The 18,634-nt window shown below is 44.2% G+C and overlaps 1 protein-coding gene across 1 annotated transcript; it reads right to left on the bottom strand.

Annotated features, from left to right (window-relative positions):
* Positions 1–3,481: 3,481 nt before the first annotated feature.
* tmem240b (transmembrane protein 240b) lies at positions 3,482–18,160 on the bottom strand. The gene is made up of 4 exons (XM_061220873.1): positions 17,089–18,160; positions 16,605–16,711; positions 8,677–8,885; positions 3,482–4,008 (listed from the first exon to the last, which is right to left on the bottom strand). Exons 1-4 carry the CDS (start codon positions 17,143–17,145, stop codon positions 3,854–3,856), a joined length of 528 nt encoding a protein of 175 aa, XP_061076857.1. The 5' UTR covers positions 17,146–18,160; the 3' UTR covers positions 3,482–3,853.
* Positions 18,161–18,634: the final 474 nt, after the last annotated feature.

The raw sequence follows: 18,634 nt of genomic DNA, 5'->3' as shown, positions 1-18,634 counted from the left end.
TATAAATATTTCAGGTCAGTCCTGGCTGCAAAACACTGCATTTGGTAAATCTGCAAGAGCTTCTGCCCATTCATACTATGGTTTTCAGCTGACCGTTTTAAGTTTTTAAAATGTTGGCATTTTTGGTAGATGCACAATTTTGAGATATTAGTTGATTTCACTGTTGAAGGAAATTCATATATTCAAATGGTAACATTATAGATTTTTAAATGAATGAAAATGGAACTGCCTGCGTATTGTTTGTATAATATGTGGGTCTGCGTTTGTGCGTATGTATTCAGGGGACCAAAAGTCTGCGAACACTACCTCTGGTTGTTTTCGTTAGCACTTGGTATATCTGCCTTTGGCCTTGATTTCCGCTTTACTTTTTGGCTTGATTCAGACCGCTTCTGTCATACCTTGTCTTCCATTTCATCCAGAACTTTCTCAACACCTCCCACAGATGATCTGTGGATGTTACCTGATGTTTGGCTTTCTCCCTCTGCAACTGCTCCAGCAGATGAGCTGTGTTCTCATCCGGTGGCTGTGTTGGCTCCTAATAAGCTCATTTTGTTCAATAATGTATTCTATACTGTATTTAATTGGCATAATTCAACTTATTCAAAGAAGTTTAAAGTTATAATTGCATTATTCCTTGACAAATACCGAAAACAACCAATGCGTGGTAGTGTCCAGACTTATAATAGTATATACACATAACATACAGTGTATATGTACATATACACATGCACAACACAGATAGGTTGTCCACAGATGGAGACAAGTTGAGTTTGCCAGATTTTAGGTTTATGGGAGCAATGATGGAGTAGTGGCAATTAACTTGAAAGGCTTTAAAATGTGAGGCCTCCAGTTGTCCTCTGCAAGCCAGCAGTCCGGGAAAGAAAGAGCAGTATACAGTTGGGGAGTGTGTGGGCTTACTGTAGAGGATTGCAGCCATATATCTACTCTGTGTGTGGACTGACCAGCAGCCTGTCTACAGGACTGTCACGGAGGTAGCAGAATATGATGTTTATTGGGACAAACCTTGTCCCTCTTGAAAATATTGCAGTGTTCCATTTTGGAGCTCGGATTACTAATATCTAAACGCATATTTCCTGTTACCTTTACTCAACAGCATGCCTTGTCCTCTGATAATATGGCTCCTACCCTGATTCCCAATACTGAGCATATTTAACATTATGAAGCTGCCATAAAGAACGACTATTTCTCCCATCTATAGTATTTCCTGTATGACTGTACTGAAGAATGAAAATGCTTTCATAATTTCATGGTGTTTTCCTGTATGTATCCTGTTGGCCTCATACTGCTGTATAGTTTCTATGATTTGAATAACAAATACAAGCTTTTTTTTAGCTTTTGCAAGATCTTTTCATCATTACAATTGTTTTTTTTCTACCTGAATTCAATGCAAGACATTTTTTTATTTGTATAGAAAAAATATTCTTTATTGCTTACTTTGTCATTGTGGCGGTGAAACTAGTGACTGTCAGCTTAATGTATGCTTATTTGTGTGTGTGTGTGTGTGTGAGAGAGAGAGAAAGAGAGAGAGTGAGAGTGAGAGGAAGTGCGTGAGTTGAGGAAGGACACACATCCAAATGGGAGTCACTGTTGTACGCCAATGGCACTTTTAATAAAACACAGACATTTTATCTTCACAACAGCAATGTCTGGACAGGGAGGGGGGTGGGGGATAGGGGCTTCTGGCCGGGGTAGGGAGAGGGGCAGAGGTAGGGGGAGGGGGACAGGGCCAGTCCAGGTTAGTCGGGGTCCGATGCAATCCCCCTCCACTTCCCGTGGAGACACAAACACTGACATATCTGCTGGGGCAGAACCGATACCGCCCGCAGGACACACACACACTAATCATGCACGGACATCCGTGCCCATACATCGGAACCAAGTATCTATGTCTCGATCATAACGAAGACTTAGATCATACTCCCATCATAGTCAAGTGTATGGTCTCAATATCTGTACATACCAATTAAATACCTCAGAATAATTTAACCTGTTCCTTTTCAAATGTATTTATATATTCATTTAGCCAGGGTTATCCCCTATTTAATGACTTCAGTTTATTTCTAGTTTGTGGTTCTTCAATATGGGCACACACACAGGCAGACAAGATAAGACAGGCAGGAAGACCAAAACACACCTCTATGTCTTCTCTATATCTCCATCTCTCCTCTCCTTCAGCGTCACAAACGAGTTCAGGATCAGAAAGGATCCACTGTCTCCCACCCCACCCCCCACCATCCCCGCCCTATCCCGAGATGAACACCCCAGGAAAACTTGAGGGTGAAGTGGCTGTGTTTTTGGGGACTGACCACCTCAAAGCCTCAGGTGTTCCACAGGAAGTGATGTAATAGCGATGTGAACACCCAAACTGATTTTGTCCAATGGCAAAAAAGTCACACGAAATCACATGGCTTCCCTGTTTTATTTTCATGATCATTTTTCTTTTCAAGGTTGACATTTCATGTTATTAACCTCGTTTTCTTAAATAGAATTTTAATAGCAATTTTAGTTTTTCCTTTTTAAAAAGTTTCCTACAGTGCCCCAAGTGATATTTTCCCTTAAATGCCAAAGATGTTCAGTTAGAGGAACACTCCAGCGACCGACAGTGCCATGGGCAGTACGACCGTTAAAACCGTTATTGAGAAACATTCATTTGGTCTTTTCAAACTGCTGATGAAGAAGACTGTTAGACAGAAGTGGCCATGAAGCCCATTCTTTGGTCAGACTGCAGAAACACAGCCTTGCTCCCACTCCTACCCATAATGTCCGCCCCATCTCTCTCACACCTCTCATTCAGGTGCTCTGTTCTTGGGCTTTGTTTGCATGGAAGGATGCAAAGGGAACAAGAGCTCCCCCTGCTGGTGGGCTTATGCACAGCAGGTGGCCAGCTGGGTATTGCACACTGGGCCCAGGTTTTGCACACCCTGAAGCCTGCTCTGCCAGAACACGTACCTGGCAGGCCCCAGCTTCCACCGCAGAACTGAACATAGGCCCTTACCGTAGCATACAGTACTAATCCATACCCCACTCCCACCATTCCCCCCTCCCAACCATCACAGATATAATCAATAAATTAAGCCATTATCTAATTAATGAACTAAACAACAACGCCAATCAATCCACACTGTGTAGCAGTCCTTTGTTCTCCTTTATCTCTCTGTCCTCTCGTCCTCTTTCACTCTCCCTCAATCGTTTCTTTTTTGTCCATGCAACCCATCAGCCCCAGGCCCCAACCCCCAACCCACCCCCCTCCCCCAACCATTAGACCCCCCATCCTGACATAGCGCTTCCCCTTTAAACAATATTAATAACTCTATTTACATAAGCAGCAATCTATAACTACCGTCACAAAACCCCAACCCCAGCCAAGCTCTAAATATGCACCCCACCCCACCCTTTTTTGCCCGCCCCTCCAAAAAAACAACAACTCTTTTGCCCCCCCCTCTCCCCTGGAACTGCCCCTCTCGCAACCAAATCTTTATGAGCATGCCAAATTTCAAAAACAGACACAAAGAAAACATATCCCTGTACACAAACCCCCCGGTCAAAAAGAAATACCCCAAGCAAGATGGACAACAGACAAAAGTTAAGGATTTTTTTGGGGGGTGGGGGGGAACAAGAATGACTTAACAGTTTGTTCTCCTCTTGGAGGGATTTAGGTGGGCAATTCTTGTGCCTGGGGGGCGTCTCTGAGACAGCGAGGGCCAGCCGGGGGAGGGGGGCAGCTGATGCAGAGAGTCTCTGGGGCAGCGGACGGGGCAGGGGCAGTTTGTTTGGGGGGGGGCGGCTGCTGTCAGGAGTCTCTGGGGTGACGGGGCTGCTGGGAAGTGTAGTCTCAGAGGTGGCGCGGGCTGGGGTGGCCGTTGTGGTACAGCTTCTGCTTGATGTGCACCATGTTCCCACTGGAGTCCTCCAGCTGCCGCAGCTGTGCACGTCTGCGCAGATCTCGCAGGTTGCAGAACCGCGGGAGCCACGACCAGGAGGGGGCATCTGAGAGATCGCAGGATAAAGGGAGAGAGTACATATATCAGATATTGTCGAGGTATTATCGCAGCTTTCTCAAGTCTGCTTTCTCCCTCTGTTCTCTCCTCTCTAGATGATGTCAGAATTCCGAATATCTTATGGCTGCTTTGCACACCTCCTGTGAGTGTGCATGTGTGAGTGTGTGTGTGTACGGTGTATGTTCCTGCCCTGTATTCCTGACCCCATTCTCCTTCTCATTTGTCTGAGCTCTTGCCATTTGCTTCTGACTGGAGCCATTTACAGCGTCTTCCTCTGTATTTCCCTCTGAACTGTCACACATTTAACGAGCGCAGGGCTATTTCTCTTTCAGATGACACGATTGTGATTCTGTGTGAAACATTTTTTTTGAGCTCACACTGAGACTTGGAAAGGCCTGATATCAGACAGGGGGAGTGGGGGAGGGGATGGCTGCAGCTGGGAAGAGCAGGAGGGAGGGAAGGAGAGAGAGTGCGGGAGAGAGGGAGGGAGGGGGGAGAGAGGGAGGGAAAGGGGGGGAGCCCCGAACGGAACAGACACACTTCTGACTTGCCCTGCTGGAGGTGGGGAGTTATTTATAGCTGTGAATGGGTACGTGAGCCGTGAGCCGGGAGGACTGATTTGAAGGGTAAGGACACGCTGAATGGAGAGAGGGAGGGAGGGAGGGCAGGAGGGAGGAGGGGGAAGAGTAGAGTAGAGGAGAGGAGAAAGACGTGAAGAGGGAGAGACAACCCTGCCGCGTCGATGAAGCTCGTTCCGTATTTGAATTTGACAGACGTCGAAGCGCAGAGAAGAAGACTTGGGAGACGGAATTTGATTAAATTGTAATGAAATGCAGAGTAACGGGAGGAGGGAGAGGGAGAGGGGGAGGGGGAGAGGAGGGACAGCAGCGTTTCAGATTCACGAGGAAAAGAGGATGTGTTTGGCAAACGAGGGACACGTAAATGATCTGTCATTGATTTCTATTGATTTGGCTGTATCATTGTCACTGCTTTCTTTTAAAGAAAACTCTCCGTCGCTCTTTACCAGGCAAAAACCTGTTTATCGCTCACATACATACACAGAAAGAAGGGATGTACGCTATTTAAAGCTACAGAAGGGAGAATAAGAGAGAGGGGGCGGTGGGGAGAGCAACGAGACAGAGGTAAAGTGACTGACCTTGCACACTGCAAAAAGCAAAAAAAGAAGTGGATCTCAACTATTATTTTTGTCTTATACTTAGGTTTAAAATAATATTTATTTTACTTTTTTTAAACATTTGAAAAAATATTGCCCATGATTTGGAAACGGTGTAAGACAATTTCACTTGTCAAGCAAACAGTAACTTAAAACATGTAATATTTCAGAGATAAATTATTTACAAGACTAAAATGACAAGACTAGTCATTACAAGACTAAAACACATAAGAGAGATTTTTTTGCAGTGTACAGTGACAGTGAACTAAAGAAGGAACAACACGCTGACAGACACAAACAAGTTCAGGTTTCCTGTTCGGTGTACATTGTGAGTCAATGGGGAGTTCCCACAAAGTCTAAACAAATAACAATGAATTAAGAGTGCATCTATGAGAGCTAGCACCTGTGAAATTGTGTCTGTAAGCGTAACATGGCAATTCCTGTGTGTTACGCATGACATAAGAGCACAATATGCAATGTGTACTCGTTTATAGCAAAGCATGCAGTAGCGCCACTCATTTTTCATCCTTTTCCAATGCTGGGTTCCTCCAGGCAACTTCAAACGCTAATGACTCATGTCCACACTGAAGTCAGGTAAATGGAATCAGAATGGGAGCGCATCCATCAGTCTCAGGAAATGCGACACAGCCAGGGCAGACATGAAAAGTGACAACCTGTCGGAACGTATAGTAGCCTTTTGAGGAATGCTCTCTATCAGAGGAAGCGGTTCCCTCAGCTGTTACCATACGACATGCAGGGGCCTCTGAAACGAGGAGCACAAACACTCATCTGTCAGCCAGAAGCCATCTCCACTCATTGTACTTCTCTATGAATTCACTCATTCGTTAAGTCACTGAAGCACCAATGAAAACAACAAGCTGAAACATTTACCGCCGTTCCGTCTAGATTTCTTTCACCTGAACATCGCACCCTGATTTTATTCACTCTGTAGGTCTGGATTAAACGTATTTATAGGCCCATCAAATATGCATGTGAACAGCACTTCTTGACAAATCATAACTGCTGTTTCCCATAGTAAATCTACGAGGCAGAGAGGGTAAAACCACGAAAGGCCAGGAATGGAGAGTGTGTTCAGTCCCGTCTGTGATCTCACGTGTGCGAGTGTATAAGCAGGTGTGTGTGCACGTACATGCCGGCAGGCATGCGTGCACGTGTGTATGATTACTGAAGCGTGGACACACAGTGCAGAGCCACGTTTATAGCGCTGAGGCTTGAATATAATTTCATAGATCTCAAATGTCTACTAAAACAGGCTTACCTTTGGAATACAGGTAGTCTATTCCCATCACAGATATATTTCATAAAATAAGAGATATCTTAATAAACTAATTAATAGAAAACTGTATACTGTAGAACTGTACATTTTTGTTTTTGGGGATACACTTCTCCCTGGAAGATTACTTACATAAAATATCGGATGATTGATTTATGCATTCACACCCATATTTGTCTAAAATACATCCAATATACCGTATTTTTCCTGCTCATGACTGTATGTGCTTATTGCACTGGTGCAATCACACAGACGCTCATGACTGTATGTGCTTATTGCCCTGGTCCAATCACACAGAAGCTCATGACTGTATGTGCTTATTGCACTGGTCCAATCACACAGAAGCTCAAGTGCTCTCCGTCCCAGCTCCAAGTGGCCAATATAGGCCAAGTATATTTTTGTCAAGATGCTTAGAGAACCTTGGCTACGTGCTTAAAACCCAGAATAGTACAATATTACTCTAAATCATGAGAGTTATCGTGGTGTTTCAACCCTTAATACATGACTAATGTCTTCGGCCTGGTCTATCACTGGTGCGTCTCTTTTCAGAAACTCTCTCTCCTACTCAACGGCTGTTTGCTCCTCTGACCTCCACGAGGCCCCTCTCTCACCTTGGCCCTCTTCCTCCGCACATCCCCTGTGACATGCCCTTAATATCTCCCATCAGTCTCTCATTGCACATCCCCACCCCCACTGTATCCACTGGCCTCTCCGCACTCAAACACACGTCACTTATAGAGGATACGGGGAGAGTGAGCCTTATTGGCTCCCTTTAACGAGACCCCCTCTCCTGCACGTGTGTCCCTCTGCCCTGCAGCGCAGGCTAACATTAGCCACAGCTGTTAATCACGGAGGTGCGCTTAGGAGCAAACCCACTTCTCCTTTCCAAAGGAGGCGAAGCCGTACCCGGAGTGACTTGGGAATTACGCAGCCGAGGAGACGGCAGAATACGACGTTCCCCATACCGCACACCATTCTGCGAGAAGGAACAGCAGAGGTCTTTCAGTCCTAAAATTTGGTCTGCACTAAAGGCAAGTGTTAATTTCACTCTTCACAATGGTAGATCGATGAATTAATTTAGGCAATTATGGAAATACAACAATGTTGAATCAGTGAAAGTCTCTGCTGGTTCTGTAATGTCACAGACACATTTTCCAGGCTGCAGTTTGAGGTCAATGTCAATCAGCACTTAATGGTAACAAGAAATCATCCACCCCATGTTAAAAAATGTATTTCCTGTCATATTATTCAGATGTCATAGCCTTCTCTGCCACCAAATCTGAGCCCAAGCAAAAGTATGCCAGTATATGACAACATTCCAACATATCCCAGAGTATGACAACTTTCTAATATATCCGAGTATATGACAACATTCCAATATATCCCAGTATATGAGGAATTCTGGAATGATCACTGAAACAGTTTTTGTCCATCCACTTTCATCAACTAATCCTGAGTTTATTTCCTTTCTAAGAGTGGTGTTGCATTCATTCTGCAGAATACCAGATGCTAATGCACTCTGTGCCACAACACATACAGGCCACACACCAAGGCACAGCATCCTATCAATTGACTTAACATTGGCTTCACCATTTTACCCTTCACCACCTATATTCACAACACATTACCCATTCAGCCACAAAATTCTGTAGATTCTAAACCATTTTAATAGAATATCCCCACCCGCACACATTTGAATGCCACCATCCAATTAATATAGGTTTGAACCCCCACTGTGTTGCCTTCAATTTCAATCTCATGTTTACTGGTGGGAGTATAGGAAGCATTGTACTGCATCTATCTTTGAAGAGCAAATTAAACCTGATGTATAAATCAGTGAACAAAATGCTTAGAATAAAAGCAGACATTACACAATGCGTTCAAAAGAACCGCCCCGGAAAACTTTCCATGCTCCCCTTGGGGTAATCTCGTACAGAATAACTTGCGGGCATGCGTTCTGACTACAGTCATTGCTAACTCAGAGACTCTGGCCACTCACACACCCAGGTCCACTGCCCTTATCCTCTCCACAACATCATGCCCCTCCTATAATAATATTAATAATAATAATAATTTGTTATTTATCTGAAACCTCTATCCAAAGTGACTTACAGTTGATTAGACTAAGCAGGGGACAATCCCCCCAAGAGACAATATCACCGCACCGCACCGCACCGCGCCCTGCTCACCGTACAGACGGCTGGCCCTCCACGCCCGCACCGCGCCCTGCAGGGCCCCGTCCAGCCACAGCAGCAGCCAGCTGATGCAGAAGCCCAGGAGCAGCCCCAGCATCAGGTCCATCTCCTGCTTGGTCACGCTGTCGCTCACAAAGTAGTTCTCTGAGGAGTCCACCAGAGACTGCTCTCCGTCGTACGGGATGACGTAGTGGACGTGGTGCCTGGGACCGATGGGGAGAGAGAGGGAGGAGGGGGAGGAAGAGAGGAGGAGGAGAGGCACACCAAAGCAGGAGAGAGACAGAGAGGGAAAGGAAGAGAACAAAGGAAGCAGGTGAATGACATGTTTAAGTACAATCAAATGCACGTCTGCACACACACACACACACACACACAAGCACATATACAAACACACATGCACAGGCACGCACACATGCATGCACACACACACATGCATACACACACACACACACACACACACACATATTTCCCTACTCCCTAAAGTGGCTTTAAACAATACTTTGAAGCAAAGGACAAAACTGAATGAATTAATGGGTATGAAGTGCCCAAACTACATTGTGTGCCTGCGTGAGTGAGAGTGTGTGTGTGTATATGTGTGTGCGAGTTGAGGAGGGTGTGTGTGTCTGTTTGTGTGTTGGGGAGGGGGTTTGTGTGTCTGTGTGTGTGTTGGGGAGGGGGTGTGTGTCTGTGTGTGTGTTGGGGAGGGTGTGTGTGTGTCTGTGTGTTGAGGAGGGGGTGTGTGTCTGTGTGTGTGTTGGGGAGGGTGTGTGTGTCTGTGTGTGTGTTGGGGAGGGGGGGTGTGTATGTGTGTGTGTGTTGGGGAGGGGGTGTGTCTCTGTGTGTGTTGGGGAGGGTGTGTGTGTCTGTGTGTGTGTTGGGGAGGGTGTTTGTGTCTCTGTGTGTGTTGGGGAGGGTGTTTGTGTCTGTGTGTGTGTTGGGGAGGGTGTGTGTGTCTGTGTGTGTGTTGGGGAGGGGGTGTGTGTCTGTGTGTGTGTGTGTGTTGGGGAGGGGGTGTGTGTCTGTGTGTGTTGGGGAGGGTGTGTGTGTCTCTGTGTGTGTTGGGGAGGGGGTGTGTGTCTGTGTGTGTGTGTGTGTGTGTTGGGGAGGGTGTGTGTGTGTGTGTGTTGGGGAGGGTGTGTGACCGTGTGTGTTGGGGAGGGAGTGTGTGTCTGTGTGTGTGTTGGGGAGGGGGTGCGTGTCTGTGTGTGTTGGGGAGGGGGTGTGTGTCTGTGTGTGTGTTGGGGAGGGGGTGTGTGTCTCTGTGTGTGTTGGGGAGGGTGTGTGTGTCTGTGTGTGTGTTGGGGAGGGTGTGTGTGTCTGTGTGTGTGTTGGGGAGGGTGTGTGTCTCTGTGTGTGTTGGGGAGGGTATGTGTGTCTGTGTGTGTGTTGGGGAGGGTGTGTGTGTCTCTGTGTGTGTTGGAGTGGGGGTGTGTGTCTCTGTGTGTGTTGGGGAGGGTGTTTGTGTCTCTGTATGTGTTGGGGAGGGTGTGTGTGTCTGTGTGTGTGTTGGGGAGGGTGTGTGTGTCTGTGTGTGTGTTGGGGAGGGTGTGTGTCTCTGTGTGTGTTGGGGAGGGTGTGTGTGTCTGTGTGTGTGTTGGGGAGGGTGTGTGTGTGTGTCTCTGTGTGTGTTGGGGAGGGGGTGTGTGCTTGCAGGAACAGCTGGAGCTCAGGGGCAAAGGGGGCAGTGCATCATTCTCACATCTGGGCCTAGTGGGAGCAGCAGGGGGAGGAACAACCAATCTGAACTACACAGCCTGGTAACTGGGCACTGCTCACAGCTCACCGCATAATGATTCAATAGGGAGAGAAGGAAAGAGACGGAGGGGTGGGGGGTAGATATTGCAGAACCTCTGAGATCACAGCAGTGTCAGGACATGAGTGAGGTGTCTGTTCTGTCACTGCCTCCCAATCAGACCCTCTCTATCAGAGCCTTCATCTCCCTCATGAACTCTGAATTACACACACAGCCCCTCAACTTATGGAGCTTACATCACAGAGAACAAGTAAAAGATCCAGGGGATCTTTTGCACTTACAGCAAAATAACTTGCTTATATGACACCAAGAGTGAATTGGACAGTTCTAGGAAATAAGAAATGCTTGCAACCTTTCAACCGACTACTATGCCTAATCTCACTGAAATTTATGTTTTAAAGAATTTAACCTATGACCCTATGAAAACTTTTTGGTTGGATATTTCAGAAAGCCCACTGAATCTAACCCTGGAGCCAGTCAGAGTGACTCCATCCACTCTGCCCCCTTGTGGTTGAGTCATCGACATCTGAAAGTATTGTTGTGTTAATATTTATATCACACACAAAAATGTGACGTCATAAAACTGCAAAAAGCCGATGCCAGATTGTTGAAAAGGCTCTCCGCTATACAGAACAGCAGTTTAAATTCTTATCAGCTTCTTATTTGCAATGCAGGGCAATAAAACAGCAGGCCCTTGTCCTTATCTTTGTTGTACAGGTAGCAGTTGAAATTGTACTTCCCTCTAGGGTCTTTCAGCGCACTTATCCCTGGTTATGGGTATGCACTTTGTTGTACGTTGCTCTGGATAAGAGCGTCTGCCAAATGCCATTAATGTAATGTAATGTAAATGGCTCCCCCATGCCACGGTTATGGTTTAGAACCCTGACCTGGTCACAGACTCAGACAATAAAAGGCATATTCTAGCAATAACATATTGATACTATTTCTATATGTCAAAAAATCATGTTCCAATATAAGAACAGAAATATACAGATTTATGAAAACATATTCTCATATATGTGAATAAAACACATGTGAATGGAAAAAATGTATTTGCTGATAAAAAAGAATTATATGCTGATGTTTTGCATCTGGGGAGATTTGGGAACACTTGAGGACATATGGGTGCAGTTTTGGGAAAACTCATGTGGAATTTGAATTTCTGTCGATATCTTTACCATACTTTGTACACAAATTGACATCAAGTGTGTGCACAAATATAAAGTAGTTCTGGGTTGGTCCTTGACTTAGGAATTGAGATTTACATTGCTAAACTATATTGTACTATAACTATAAACTATAACAGTAATTTATTATTTGTAGCTTTTGTGTGCACTGTATGTACATGCTGTGACATAAATTTGTTCTGTCACAAATTTCTGAATGGTACAAGCCTGTTCTTTAATTTCTTGAATCATGTCTTGAAATTCTTTTTAAGTCTTAAACCACATGTGTGCAGTAAATAGTTGTTGAGATATTGACACTTTTATAGGACTAGTAAAAAATTGGTGGAAATTGCCCTCGAGGGGGGCAAAGGGTTAAACAAGTTTTTGCTTCACCATCACCCTGCTGTGCTTCAAGGGGTCATGGGATGCAAAAGCCACAGCCACAATTTTGGAACCAGAAATAGTTCAAGACATAAAAATGTTGACTGAAAAATGTTTGACTGAAGCTTTGGCTGTTCCAAGTGCAAACAACTAGGGGTGAAACCATGATTATGAGAGAGGAATATTCTGAGCTGTTGTCTAAAGAGGTTGTTTTTTTAGTACCGTACCTGAAGAAAATCACTCTGCGTGCAGTACTGACTGCTTCTGGCAGCTCATTCCACCACTGTACGACCAGGGTGGAGTCGGGCCAAGACTGAGCAACCTCTAAAAGTGAGACTGCCAAGTGATCAAAAGGTAGGTGACTGCCACAACCTAACTGGGGTATAGGGCCTGAAAGGGCTCGCAGGGAGAAGGGAGCTATTGCCCCAATAAGCCAGTGCCAGCTGTGGGCTGTCAACAGACAGCAATGGAAACGAATCAGAGGAGATGTGATGGGAATAAAAGCTAGATAGCTAAGGATAGATTATATGTACATTGTAGGGACCATGCAACTACACTTCCCATGATCCCACAGGACACTTCCGCAACATCCACCCTGGCATGACATCTAGTTACGGTTTAGCTAATACTGTAACGACGGGAGCAATAAACTTTCACAGTATAAGGACTCTTTGGACTTTCTCTTTGGCCCTATCTTTACCCTTATCTTCACCTCAGCAGCCTCCGGCCTCCGGCTCCCACCACTGCATCACGCCCTGCTCTCTACACTCCCCCTTTCTCCACAGTACACCACAAGGCCTCACAGACACACCTAGTTTACCTTGCGGTAACTTAAAGTGGCCTATAGTGAGTGAAAACTGGTGTATGCAAATCACTCTAGCTAACTACCCAAGCTAGGTACTTTTACCTTTCCTTTGTTCAAGGGACACGTGTGCTTATGTGCACTTGTATGCACATGCACACACACACACACCTACCTTATACTAACTTCCATTAGCTCATCACTCCATTTATGTTCTGTGTTTATACGTCTGTTTAATAAATATACTTCATTAAACCCAGTGTCTGTTTTGGTGTCGCAAAGACATAAGAGCCGAGTCAAATGAGTCTTTCAAAGAACTTTCAACCTTCAGGTTATCGGTATGTTTAATCAATGATACTGGTTATTTGAATTATTAATTAAAATACAATATTTGCGGTTAGATATGTTATGTAGCAGTAATTTTATGAGACTGATTATTTTTTGCAGTTATACTGCTACATAATGTTAATTGGCGCCATACATGAGGATTATTATCATTATTATCACGTATGTATGTCCTCACTATTTCGTAGAGTATAAAATCCCTACGTTATTTGCCGGAACTTGTGAGGACCCTACAATGTAAATAAAGGCATTATCTTCAGTAAGATTGAGCAGTGCTCTCCATTGTAAACTCCTGGGGCAGGTCTTATCGCTGTGCACAGTGGTGACTAGGACAGATGTTGCCACTGAAAGCTTACACGAGAAGGAGAATCTAACCCAATTTGTGCTAAGATGATGCACTTAAACATGTCCATTTCAGGAAAAAAACTACGCATTCTTGGCAGAAGTGCCACTATTACACTTTGCAAGCCATAATCAGAAGTATCTGACATTTAACAATATCGGATATCAAATTCATACGCAGTGACATAAATCTTGATATAGAAATACCGTATGAATATGTTTGTACTGTTTGAAAGATAGTAACACTTCAAATAACATTCAAGAATATGAGAATCATCCAAAGCTACAAAGCTTTAAGCAATATCTACATATTGTAAGCAATGTTTACAGAGTGACTGTAGAATCACAATGAACTCTATTATGAACTGCACATTATCAATCAAGCGCTATCCAAAATATTCACAGCATTGTCTGTCAATACAAGTCGTCCATGTATTTTTCAGATATACATATGAATAAACAAAATGAACAAGCTGAGGTACATTTTGTGAGGAATGTGCATCGCATACACCACTGAAGAGTCCACAGATCCAATCGGCAATCTTGTGTGACAATCTGTAGTTACTATAAGTGCTCCATAGCTGTTTGATTAAATGTAGAGTACTGAATTTAGAGTACAACCTAAATTAGATAAAAACCTAAATTTACACTGCATCGTGAGCCTTGTCGTATTTATTTCAACCAATCCTTTAATCAGTCACATTATTGCAAAAAAAAGGTGATATACAATAAGTCCTTTCATAACTTTGTCTAAGAGTGAGATTTTGCCATAGTGCATATATAATTACTATTTACTATGTCTTTCTTTCCTGTGGGATGGTGTTCAGTCACAGTAACCACATGGCCACCCTTTTAACAATCAGGACTACTGTCATTCCCTCTATTCCCTCAGTCAATCAATCAGCCAAGCAACCAATCCATAAAATACAATCTCTTTCGAAAGGAGAACACAAACATTATCTGTCTCCAAACGGACTCTATTGATTAGTAAGTCATTGAATAAACATGCCATATGTGTAAGCATATCTTTCAGGGCAAACCATGGCAAATGGCTAATTCATACTAGAAATCAGTAGTATTTCCCTTTAAACAAACACCCCCTTGCTATTTCATTACACAACAGGGATCCCCAAAGCATTCCTGAGGACATCTCATTCCACCACATCTCAAACACACTAAAATAATAGTCCCAAAATTATAATATGCTTAATATAAAATTAATATGATGTACGTAATGTATATACAATGTACTCTTGTGATTGGGACAAATACATTTTCCTTGATTTGGCTCTGTACACCACAAATTTAGATTTGTTCTCCCATGGTTAAAGTGCACATTCTCAGCTTTTATTAAATTTTTTAAATACATGTTGGTATTATGGAGCACAATTTCAGGGCACCATAATATTTGGGACACATGTTTTCACATTTTTCTGATTAGTCAGGTGTGCTCATTTGCTTGCTTAGTGCTGGTATAAAAGAGAGCTTTCCGTATCTGGGCTTTAGATTGCCTTTGGAGTCTGTTATTGGCATTTATCAGCATGAGGACCAGAATTGTTTTAACACAAGCAAAGCCATTCTGAGGCAGATAAATAAGAACAAAAACAGTCAGACACATACAGTAGACCAAGCCTAAGGCTTGCCAGGATCAACTCTTTCGAATACCATTAAGAAGAAAGAAAGCACTGGTGAGCTCAGTGTTTGGAGAGGGCCTGGCAGGCCTAGAAAGACCGCTACAGTTGATGACTGAAGAATTCACACCATAATGAAGAAATACCCCAAAATTCCTGACCGAGAGATCAAAAACAGACTTCAGGAAGGCGAACATAAATGTGTCAGCACCGCAGGCCCACAGAAGACTTTGTGAACAGAACCACAGCGGCTACACTGCAAGATGCAAAACTAGAACACCACAAAATACCTAAAAGAACCTGCAAGAGTTCTGGGAAAAAGGTATGGTGGACAGATAAGACCAAGATTCTATTGTATCAGAGTGATGACAAGAGCATGTATGGCTGCCACGGCTCACATCTTCTGTAATGATCTGCTGATATACCTGTATGGCTTTCCACATGGATTCTGAAAATGTATACTCATGCAAGTGTGGATATGTTCTGTATGGTTATACATGCAGGTGTTTTGTGGGTGTATTATGACAGGTAGACAGCTGCGTGCAGCTGCAGAGGCAATGGCATTGCCTCCATACTACACACAAATAAAATAATGATTATAAAATAGATGGATCGTTTAGGGGGGAGTATTATGTCAATATGTTTATAAATGTCACCGTGTAAAAAGAAGGACGCCATTACTTTATGTGAATCAGACATACACACATTCCTTCACACGCTCTCTCACGTGATACGTGCTCTCTCTTGGTGCAAAATGTGTGTCACTCATTGCTACTTGTGGTGAGCGGCCTGTTCTCTAAATCTTTGAGTGTTTTCCGCTTCCCCTTATATAGCTTGGTGTAGTTTGGTGTACATGGGGGTTGAAATTCACCCCTGTTCTCTGTAACCGTTCACACTGTCTTGTAAATCCGTCTAACCCCCTTATTCCCTTCCACACATCTCAGCAAGCATATAACCTACTCGTACATAAAGGAGTGTATCCTTAAATCTCACACCTATGGCCGTTTTTCTCACAGTGATTCATCTCCCTCACACACACACACACACACACACACACACACACACACACACACACACACACCTTAATACGGAGGAATGTATTCGAGTCATGCAGAGAGCTCAAGGAGAATTTTCCTGCCGTAGACACCAACAAAAACAAGCCTAAAGCCTTAGCCTTTTCTTATTAGGGCGTATCGCTTTCGACCACCTACATGTACAAGATCGCGCGTAAAAGCCAACGGACAGTGCTACATAATAAATGATAATAAGCAAACATATTATTATTAAACCAAATAGTGCGCTTTTATGTGGAATACGAAGTAGCGTCTGTACATCTTCAGCAACAGAAATATCTCACAGATAAGGTTGTACGTTTGACTCCCCCACACAAACAAACACGTATCCATAGGTTGGGTAAGCATCCATAAAACATTCCTACTGTTTCATTTTGTGCTTTATTCATATTTGAAAACGCATTCACTCGTTTTGTTTGTTTCGTTTACCTTCCGCAGTTGCAATGACAGACGCGGTCTTCTCCTCGTAAATGTGGTAAGATATAGTTGTGAAAGCGATCCAGTAGTGCGTTCATGTCCATTAAACACGCTATCGCCTGAAAAGAACCATTCGAGTCAACTGGGACAAAACAGGGAAAATCCGACAACAACCGCTATACGACCTGGAAAGGCAGTTTATGCTAGAGACATTAAACATCAGTAGTCAACCATAACATTTACTGGGAAAAGTGACCCCATTGAAACTGTTTAGTCCTGGGATATGTTGAGTGATTTATCATTAATAACATATGGACGTTTCAACTGGGGACAGCCACTAGCCTAAGCATAAATGTATTTGCTTATATTTGTTTTCATCCTCTGGCTGTTTTATGTGCTATAATTATGCATTTAATTTCTATTATTTTCCAGAAAGGTAAGCGTTTCACAAATGCATAGTTAAGAGGGATAGAAATGCTAAATAAAAAACGCTTACCATTACAACAGAAGCCCCAAGAATCATAAAGATCATGGTCGTTGAGATCATATGCATCAAAACTTCCAAACTCGCCTTTCCTTCTCCTTCTCGCCCTTTTCGCCTAGCCGAATAATCTTGCTGGGCTCAGAGCTGACACTCCGTCCGGGGAAAAGACGCTCATTGAGACTCCTTCACTGTGCCTGACCCACCGTCCCCCTGGGCTCGCCAGCTCGGGGTTCGTTTCTTGGCGGCATAAGGTTGAGGTGGCCCTCTTCTCCCTCGATCACACACGCACTTACAGTTCTCCTGAGATTCCAGTCCGGCGCTGCGGCGATTAGACTCCTCAGAACTGCACCGAGTGTGCTATCGGGTTCTGCTTGTCAAATCCTGGCAGAACCGCGTTGGAGAAGCTGGCCTTCTCTCCTGCACAGCACTGTAATGATTATTTATTCCGCTGCGTTCCAAGACCATTCAAAAAATCTCAGCAAGGGCGAAGGAGAGAGAAAAGCGCAGGATTGCCACGGCTCTGTCCCGGTCTGCCCCGACCATCCGTGGTCCAGGAGTCCGTGATACCCGCGCTTAGTTAATTGATTGATTAGTCAATCAATTCATCGATTTATCTATAAGGAAATTAGCTAATTTCTTGCTCATTTCTCATCGCTGGTTTTTAGTGGAAGGGTGTCGGTTAGCTGGTTGTCGTTATTCTCTCCTGCTCGAGCCTAGTGGAGACAAAAATGCCAGCTGGATCGAGTCGGAACCGGATCCTCCCTCCCTGCAGTCCACTCAAAACCAGGCAACGGTAGCTGCATCAGCGCCGTGAGGCACACAAATATCCATGGCCCATCTTCATATTCTCGCCATCGCATTCGTAAGTGTCTTCAACCGAATACCAGTGCGTGCGTATTTGCGTTTGAGTTATCAAAGGTCACATAGTTGGATAGGCTATGCATTGCAGCTTGTTCGGTCGCCTATGATTTATTCTTTCAGGTTTCAAAATATTATGCACAAATAAATAAATAAAAGGGAAACGAAAATTGATGCGATCCCACCTTTTCCAGATAAGCGTGACCCGGTAAACCGACTCTCTCTCTCTCTCTCTCTCTCTCTCTCTCTCTCTCTCTCTCTCTCTCTCTCTCTCTCTCTCGCACACGCACCCTCTCCTCTTCTCTCTCCCTCCTCACCTCTCTCTCTCTCGCTCTCTCTCTCTCTCTCTCTCTCTCTCTCTCTCTCTCTCCCTCCCCACCCCTCTCCCTCTCTCTCTCTCTGACATTGCAGTTCAGATTTGTATGCTGCACCACTCAGCAGGGCTGGGTTTCGTGTGTATACGACAGCAGCCCATTCACTTACATGCCGATTGCTCTATCAAACACAGGGAAGAAAAATGAACTTAGGTTTCGGGGTACGGATAGATCGACTAAACCTGTGAGACCTGCGTATGAGTGAACATTCCCCTAGCCGGACAGAGGTGAGGTGTGTTTAAAACACTGTTTTACAGCCAAGCTCCAAGAAAGCTTCACTAATAATAATATGCATATATTTCATGAGAACATTATTAACGCATCTA

This window comes from Conger conger, chromosome 14 (assembly GCF_963514075.1).
Source record: "Conger conger chromosome 14, fConCon1.1, whole genome shotgun sequence".
Taxonomy (NCBI): Eukaryota; Metazoa; Chordata; class Actinopteri; order Anguilliformes; family Congridae; genus Conger; species Conger conger.
The sequence above is the reverse complement of the archived record's forward strand: the minus strand, read 5'-3'. Positions and strand labels throughout refer to the sequence as shown.